Source organism: Vulpes vulpes, chromosome 4, assembly GCF_048418805.1.
Source record: "Vulpes vulpes isolate BD-2025 chromosome 4, VulVul3, whole genome shotgun sequence".
Classification (NCBI taxonomy): Eukaryota; Metazoa; Chordata; class Mammalia; order Carnivora; family Canidae; genus Vulpes; species Vulpes vulpes.
The window spans coordinates 73700694-73708860 of NC_132783.1; the positions used below are offsets into that span (position 1 = coordinate 73700694).

The following is an 8167-nucleotide window of genomic DNA, read 5'->3' on the forward strand; positions in this document are numbered from 1 at the left end:
TGAACAGATTTATGTTGTTTAGAAGCCAAGTACATTTTCTTCATTGAGTCAACTTGTCTTATTTAAAACAAATTATGTTTGCTGTATTAAAGTTCATATTTTTAAGGCTGAGTCTTGTATTAATCCCACAGTGAGTCATTAATCATACCAAATGCATTATAAAAACTTTAATCACTGAAGTTGAAACTGAGATTGTAATGCAATCCATCCCTTTTAATTACATCAGCTATTTTTCCCTTTCAGATCAAGAGCTATGTCGCAAAGGGAAAACAGATTAAAACTAGAGCTGTTTGATGTTTCTCTTTTTAGAACAATTTTATGTACTTTGTTTAAAAAGTTATATAATTAAAGCGCTTGAATTTTTCAGCCCTCTGATTTTTGTGGCTTGAGTGGTCTGTCCGCCCTCCTGTTGACCAGGGACTCTTTTATTTGGCACCCTAAAACTGAGCTCATACCGGAATCCCCTACCCACCTCAGAGCTCAGGAGAAGACAGCTGTCTCTCAGCCCCACTGTGCTTGCCTCCCGTTAGCCTCTTTATCCGAAGCGTCTGGTCAATATTTTGACATGAGTGGAAGTATCAACTTTGGAGGCAGGCAGAAAGTCCATCTCTAACAAATGGTGTGCTGCTTAGGCAAATTATTTAGCCTTTTGGGGCCCTCATCTGTTAAAAAGGAAATAAAAATAGTAGTGGCAGTGGTAGTACTAGTAGTAACAGTTATAATAATACTCCATAAAGATGTGGAGATTACATGAAATAATCTAGGACACTAACCTGGCACATACACTAGTACCTCCTAGACTAATCATCCTCATGAGGTCAGAGGCTTTGAATATTTTGTTCACTGCTGTATCTCAGTGCCTTGAACACTGAGTACACAGTAGGTGCTCAATAAGCAGTTGCTGGCAGAATGATAAACGAATGGCAGCCTTCACGAGTGTTGCTCTTGTTGCTGTGCTGATGTTGTTGGCACTTAGCCCTGTTTCACAAGCTATGATAACGATGTTAACTTCGTACGCTTCCGTCGGCATCTCTGGTATATAGATTCACAAAACCACAAAGATGTCTTGCAAAGAAGTAGGTATGTTACCAGGTACTGGTTTTTGACTGAGGGAGTATATCCCTGAACTGTGGAGTAAGTTTCTAGAAACGCGCTGGTGTCACTGGAGATGGAGTCATCAATGAACTGCTTGTATTGAGAAAAGAAACGAAACCCCAATAGCATCGATGCTCCCGGAATTGCCTCTCATGATTGATCGTGTCTTCTGATGTCATTCCAGATTAATCCTACCGTATGAAAGGTTTATTAAAGGGGAGGAAGATAAGCCCCTGCCTCCAATCAAACCTCGGAAACAGGAGAACAGTTCACAGGAAAATGAGAATAAAACAAAAGTATCAGGAACCAAACGCATCAAACATGAAATCCCTAAGAGCAAGAAAGAAAAAGAGAATGCCCCGAAGCCCCAGGAATCACCAGAGGTGAGTTGCTCTCCTACACACACACACACACACACACACACACACACACACACCCCTCTGTGAGACTCGTCCTGTCCCAGGTCTCCTGAAGCCCCGAGTCACAGCCGGTGCCTGCACAGCCGCAACCCCAGACTGAGAAATCAGACAGTCTCAGCCCCACCGTTCCCCAGAGGGCGGACCTGGGTCTGCTCAGGAGCTGGAACGCAGTGCGTGGCGCTACATGGGATAGGCCAAGAATCAGATCTAGAAAGATGGGATCATCCTATAGAAAGCTCAGATAGCGAATGCCAGCTTTGAGATAGAAGGAGCCAGAGCTTCAGCTCTTTGAAGCCAAGGGACTCCAGTGTGAACGATGTGGCTTCTTTGCCATTTCACAGCCAGTCTGTGTGAGGAGTTGGTGTGACATCGAAACACACTTTTGTGGGTTCTAGCGAGGAGGAATGTTGAAGCGATGTGCCGTGTCTCTGCAGGACTGTCCTCAAAACTGCAGAGATTTGTTGGCCTCCCGGAATTGACCTCTGTGCGACAGCCTTGGGTTGAGACCAATTTAGAAACATCTTAAGTACATATTATTTATGGGAGAATTTTGAAATCGTTCCTCTGAAACCATTATTATCTCTCATGTTAACAGGTAGTTTCTGAACCTTTTAAAACCAGTCCCAGCTACCCACAGCCCCCAGCAGCTCTTTGGTAGAAGCCATCACTGTCAGCGTACAGCCAGCCGGTCATGGAGGCTGATCTGGGCTCTGTTTCAACATGAATAATAAAAAACCCTGCTGCCCATAAAAAACAAAACAAAACAAAAAAACTTAGCAGCCACATTTGGAGACAGCATGTTCTAGGATTCAACCCCAGAGGGAATTTTGGTACTGATATTAAACACCCCCTAAAAATCAGGTTTATAATGAACACATAAGAGACTCCTTAATTAAACATTGGCTTGAAACACAACACACAGCAACCTCCTAACTAGAAATTAACCTACCCAACTGACTCCTGTTTAAGAAGATAATAGGAGTACCAAGAAAAGGCTTTTTTGTTGTTTTTATTTTTGTTTCATAATTATTCTAAGCTTTAGTAATTAAAAAAATGGGGGCAAAGAGATGATGCAGAGATTTCTAAACATCTGCAAGCTTGCAACATAAATGGCCAAAAGCAAGGAAATTCCAAGTTAAGGCTCACATTCCATTCTTCCTTTATCCTGTTGGCCTGGTGATTTATTATAGGGTTTTGGATCAGTGAGTTCTGTTAGATACCATATGTACAGCATTGCCAGAGCACCAGAGGACAAACTGAGGCCAGAGGCCAGCTGACCTTTGAGTGGCTCCACTTTGGGGATGAAGTTTGAAATGGCGGTTTTGTGAGGTGGGGGGTGGAATCCTCAGCCCATTGCCCTAAAGCCCATCAGTGTGGGAGATGCCTGTTACCAAGAGTAGGGCCCCGACTCCCTCCAGCTCAAAGAAACCCTTAAAGCCCTCAGGCTCCCTGTTTCTTACGGGCCCCAATGCCTTGGGGCCCTGTAAGTGTCAAGGGTTATCATGATCAGGTCACCTGAACAACCTGGCATCTCATACCCTCTCCAAGGTGCCCATATGGTAAGAATTGCTTCCCCATCTCCAATGTACACCCACGTGTTGGACCACGTGTATTCCTTCTCATTGACCGGGTGTTGGGGGTTTGGATTTTATTGCTGTCATTGCGGTTTTTATTGTCCTTAATTTTTGATGTTTTCAATATGAAGCTGTGAACTCAATGGAGATAGGAGGTTTTATAAAGCTCTTCCAGTCAAACCCACTGTCTTCAGGTCATTGGATTGCAAGCTGCCTGTTGGGAAGGTACCATTTAACCTATCAAGGAAGATCATAAAATGCCATCCTAGAAAAAAGGTCATCACGTTTTTTCTGCCTAGTTTTCAGAGACCCCCTAAACCTGTTTGTTTCGGGTTTTTTTGTTTGTTTGTTTGTTTGTTTGTTTTTGGGGTTTTTTTAGATTTTATTTATTTATTCATGAGAGACCCAGAGAGAGAGGCAGAGACATAGGCAGAGGGAGAAGCAGGCTCCCTCTTCTGGGGGTTTTACGATGAAAACCATAGAGCGCCCTGTAACCAAAGGCCGAGGTCACAGACACTTCAGTGAGACTGAGTATCCCTTATAGCTTCACTTCAAACAACAGCCCCATCAGAAACTAACATTTAAATGCAATTTGCCTTTTTCCCTTGCCAGACTCATTTTTCTGTATTTTCATGTAGTGTATGAGCTCAAGAGACCAATGGTGATTGTTAATGTAGAACAAGTAATGATATTTGTACTGGAAAAGGCAGCTATTAGTACGAGAGAGAGAGAGAGAGAGAGAAGAAAGGAAAGGAGAGGAGAGAAAGAAGGTAGAAAAGAAGGAAGGAAGGAAAGAAGAGAAAGATGATAAGCAAAAGCTCTTAGGTCTAACACATCCCTCAAAGACAGGGATATCTTCAAGTGGATCTCCGAAAGGGTTTGATTCCTTAAAATTTTTGTTTCTGTGCATCCCTACACCAGCATCCTCAGTTTTACCCAAAGATGTTAATGTGGTCGACACTTCTTTTCTTAACAAAGAAGAACAATGTTCAAGGGACGCGAGATGGAGTGGGGCCTGAGGTGGGGGTGGGGGTGGGGGTGGGGGTGGGGGTGGGGGTGGGGTGGGGCGGGGATTCGGGGTAGAAGACCAGCTCAATACAACTGTTTTGTGACTGTTCTCTAAGACATGTCAGGGCAGAGTGACAGTTTTGAAAGGGCTTGTCAGCCAGCTGGGTCACAGATGGAAAGTTAAAATGACCTTCTAAGGTCAAACTTTGCACAGCTACATAAAGCAATGAATGGGTCAAATTGTGCCCACAATTTCTGTCAATAGGGACACATAAAGAGCATCCATCTCATTGACTACAATGTATTCCAGTGAATAGAAAAGCTGTATTTGTGGTGGTGCTCACTGCCTGAATTTTGATAACTTCATTTTTAGCTTTAATAGAACTGTAGTTTGCTGCAGCCTAGCAGGCTTCGAGTCCTTCTGTCCCCAGGTAGACAAGGCTGGTGTGGCATCTGCATAATTTTCCAGTATTTTACCATTTTCTGCATGTCATATGGCACCGAGTAGAAATTAACACTTCCGCGTTGCTACTTTTATGCATCGCACGGGCCGCAATGGGATGGGATCTGCCCTCTCAAAGAAGGGCAAGGGGTTCTAGTAAGTTTGTTGCTTGTTGTTGACACGGTGTTGGTTGGTTTTTGAGAGAGAGATGCTTAGGGGGAAAAAAAAAAATCTTTCTCCAAAGCGTCATAAAGCACAACATGTAATTTAAAACCCATTTGGATAATTGACTGATTTGACAAGAAAACAACCTCAGAATTAAACTATGTATTAGAATCAAGGAGTGATAGGGTTGTATACCATCAGTACGTAACACTTTGCCATTTTGATAGGTGTCTCACAAGGGACTTGGCGAATCTGCGCCTCTAGCCTAACGTTTCTGTAATTTAGATTTCTTTGTTTAGAGCTGTGATTGGGAGGCAATAAAGCTTTACCGATACTCCCCGAGCTGATTGACAAGCCCGTTTTCAGGAAAAACTGCTGCGTGTAATATTTTGCTTCATAGCACAATGTGTCCATGCACTTGGCTTCCTTCTGACTGCCTTTTGAAATATTTTATCAGGTCTCATCAGAGCCAGAGAAGGAACAAGAGACTTTAAATCAGAAGAGCATCACTGAGCCTCTCCCAGCAGCAGAGGGGAAGAGAAAAGCGGAAGGGTACCAGGATTTCGCGGCCAGGCCCGCGGGGTCCCGAGCGGACCCAGAAAAGGACAGCGACGCAGATCAAGGTGCCAACGGCGAGAGGGCGGCGGAGCAGGTGCGGGAGCAGGGGCCTGCCCCCCCGCTGCCCAGCGCCCCCGCCGCCCCCGCCGCCCCCGCCGCCCCTGAGAGGGGCCCGGGCCTGGGCCCCGGGGCTGGCAAGCAGCCCCTCACCTCTCCCAGTGCCCTCGTGGACTCGAAGCAAGACCCCCAGCCCTGCTGTTTCGCAGAGAGCCCGGACAGCGAGCTCCAAGAGCCCCCCTTCCCCGGCTTCCCCGCCGCGCAGCCGCCCCTGGCCAGCCCGAGCGAGCTGGACGAGGACAAGCTGCCCGCCGTGGCCGACTACATCGCCAACTGCACCGTCAAGGTGGACCAGCTGGGCAGTGACGACATCCACAATGCGCTCAAGCAGACCCCGAAGGTCCTCGTGGTTCAGTCCTTTGACATGTTCAAAGACAAAGACCTGACCGGGCCCATGAACGAGAACCACGGGCTCAACTACACGCCTCTGCTCTACTCCAGGGGCAACCCGGGCATCATGTCCCCGCTGGCCAAGAAGAAACTTCTGTCCCAAGTGAGCGGGGCCGGCCTCTCCGGCAGCTACCCCTACGGCTCCCCGCCCCCCTTGATCAGCAAAAAGAAGCTGATGCCGAGGGACGAGCTGTGCTCGGGTCTGTCCCAGGCGCACCCCGGCCAGGGCCAGGGCCAGGGCCAGGGCCAGGGCCAGGGCCAGGGCGGCGACCACGCGGCGGTGAGCCGGCCGTCGGTGATCCAGCACGTGCAGAGTGTCAGGGGCAGGCCCTCGGAGGACAGGAAGGGCCTCGGCGACGTGTTCAAGCACGACAAGCTGGGGCGGCCCGAGCCGCACCGCTGCAGCTTCTCCAAGCACCACCTCGGCCCGCTCGCCGACTCCTACGTGCTGAAGCCCGACGCCCCGGAGGGCAAGGAGAAGCTGCTGGAGAAGAGGGCGCTGCCCCACGCGCACGTGCCCGGCTTCCTGGCCGACTTCTACTCGTCGCCCCACCTGCACAGCCTCTACCGGCACGCGGAGCACCACCTGCACGCCGAGCACACCTCCAAGTACGCCTGCAGGGACGCGTACAGGGAGGCGGAAAACAGCTCCTTCCCCGCGCACAGGCACCAGGAGAAGCTGCACGTCAATTATCTCGCCTCGCTGCACCTGCAGGACAAGAAGCCGGCCCCCGCCGAGGCCCCCGCCGACGAGCAGCCCACGGACCTGAGCCTCCCCAAGAACCTGCACAAACCCACGGGCAAGGTCCTGGGCCTGGCCCACGCGGCACCCGGGCCCCAGGAGAGCAAGGGCGGCCCCCAGTTCCAGGCGGGCAACGGCCAGAGCCGAGACGGTCACCCCAAGGCCTGCCGGGTCTCGCCCATGACCCTGTCGGGCCCCAGGAGGTACCCCGAGCCGCTGTCCAGGCCGGGCCGGCCGCACCACGTGAGGCTCGAGGGCCTCCGCCGGCTGGAGGGCGTGGTGCACCCGGTGCTGCACCGCAAGGCCGGCCCGCAGGCCGTGGGCGCCGCGCGGCCCATCAAGCGCGGCCTGGAGGACCTGGACCTGGTGATCGCGGGGAAGAAGGCCCGCGCCGTGTCGCCGCTCGACCCGCCCAAGGAGGCCTGCGGGAAGGACAAGGGCCCGGAGCCGGAGGGCGAGGGCGGCAAGGCGGCGCTCGGGGGCGGCGGCGGCGGCGGCGGCGGCGGCGGCGGCGGCGGCGGCCCGGGGGGCGCGGGCGGGGGCGCGGGCGGGGGCGCGGGCGCGGGCGGGGCGGCGGCCGAGGGCCACAAGGCGGCGCTGTCCTCGCCCATCTTCCCGGGTCTGTACTCGGGGAGCCTGTGCGGCTCGGGCCTCGGCTCCCGGCTGCCCGCCGGCTACTCCCACTCGCTGCAGTACTTGAAGAACCAGACCGTGCTCTCTCCGCTCATGCAGCCCCTGGCTTTCCACTCGCTCGTGATGCAAAGGGGCATTTTTACGTCGCCGACAAATTCTCAGCAGCTTTACAGACACTTGGCTGCGGCCACCCCCGTGGGAAGCTCGTACGGGGACCTTTTGCACAACAGCATTTACCCACTCGCTGCTATCAACCCTCAAGCTGCCTTCCCGTCCTCCCAGCTGTCGTCCGTACACCCCAGCACGAAACTGTGAGCCCGGCCGCGGCCCGCGCGGCTCGCCGAGCTCCCCCCCAACCCCGGGCGCGCGGCGGCGGCGGCGGCATTAGGAGTCAGTATTTCCTCGCCAGCCCGGGTGAGGGCCGACCCCGCCAAAGGGGCCGCGGAGGCAGGTGCACAGAGCTGAGCTGCTGCTTTCTGCGACGCCTGCAGCCTTGGCCGGTCAGCCCCGAGCCCCTTCCGCCGCAGATGCCCTTGCACCTGGATGGTTCACTGTGCACGTGGGTCTCGCGAAGGGGGGTGCGGTACCCGGGAAGAATTTAGAAGACCCCGCCTTGAGTTCCGACGGTCAGGAACAATCTGGGCAAAATAATTAAATGAATAAACAAATAAATAAACAAATGAGTAAAAGGGACAGGCGTTTCACAGGAAGGGGCAAGGAAGACTGGCAAAGCGTTTGCCAAGGGATGCCCCTCTTTTCCTAAAACTCTCCAAGGTTCAATCAATGCAATGTATAGTGAAACTTCAATAGATCTTTCATTTTGACACTATTAAACAATCCAGAGAAGTAAACACTGTTAAAATGACTGTATATATTTGCTTCTTAAAACTACCCGTATCACTGTTCGCTCACCTAATTTATATACAGGTAGTTCCATTTTCTCCCACTTCCTCCTTGTCCTTTTTTTTTTTTTTTTTTAATTAAACAGTATCGCTTTTGTTTGCAGGTCTTTTGTTTTCGTTTT

General features: G+C 51.4%; 1 protein-coding gene across 2 annotated transcripts in view; it reads left to right on the forward strand.

Annotated features, from left to right (window-relative positions):
• Positions 1–7599, forward strand: part of ARID5B (AT-rich interaction domain 5B) — a 175128-nt gene extending 167529 nt beyond the window's left edge. For both annotated transcript variants that reach the window (XM_072756122.1, XM_072756123.1), the window contains 2 exons: positions 1280–1478; positions 5161–7599. In XM_072756122.1, the coding sequence (XP_072612223.1) occupies positions 1280–1478; positions 5161–7458 (2497 nt within the window). In that variant the 3' untranslated portion in view covers positions 7459–7599. The remainder of the gene's footprint in view (positions 1–1279; positions 1479–5160) is intronic.
• The last annotated feature ends 568 nt before the right edge of the window (positions 7600–8167 follow it).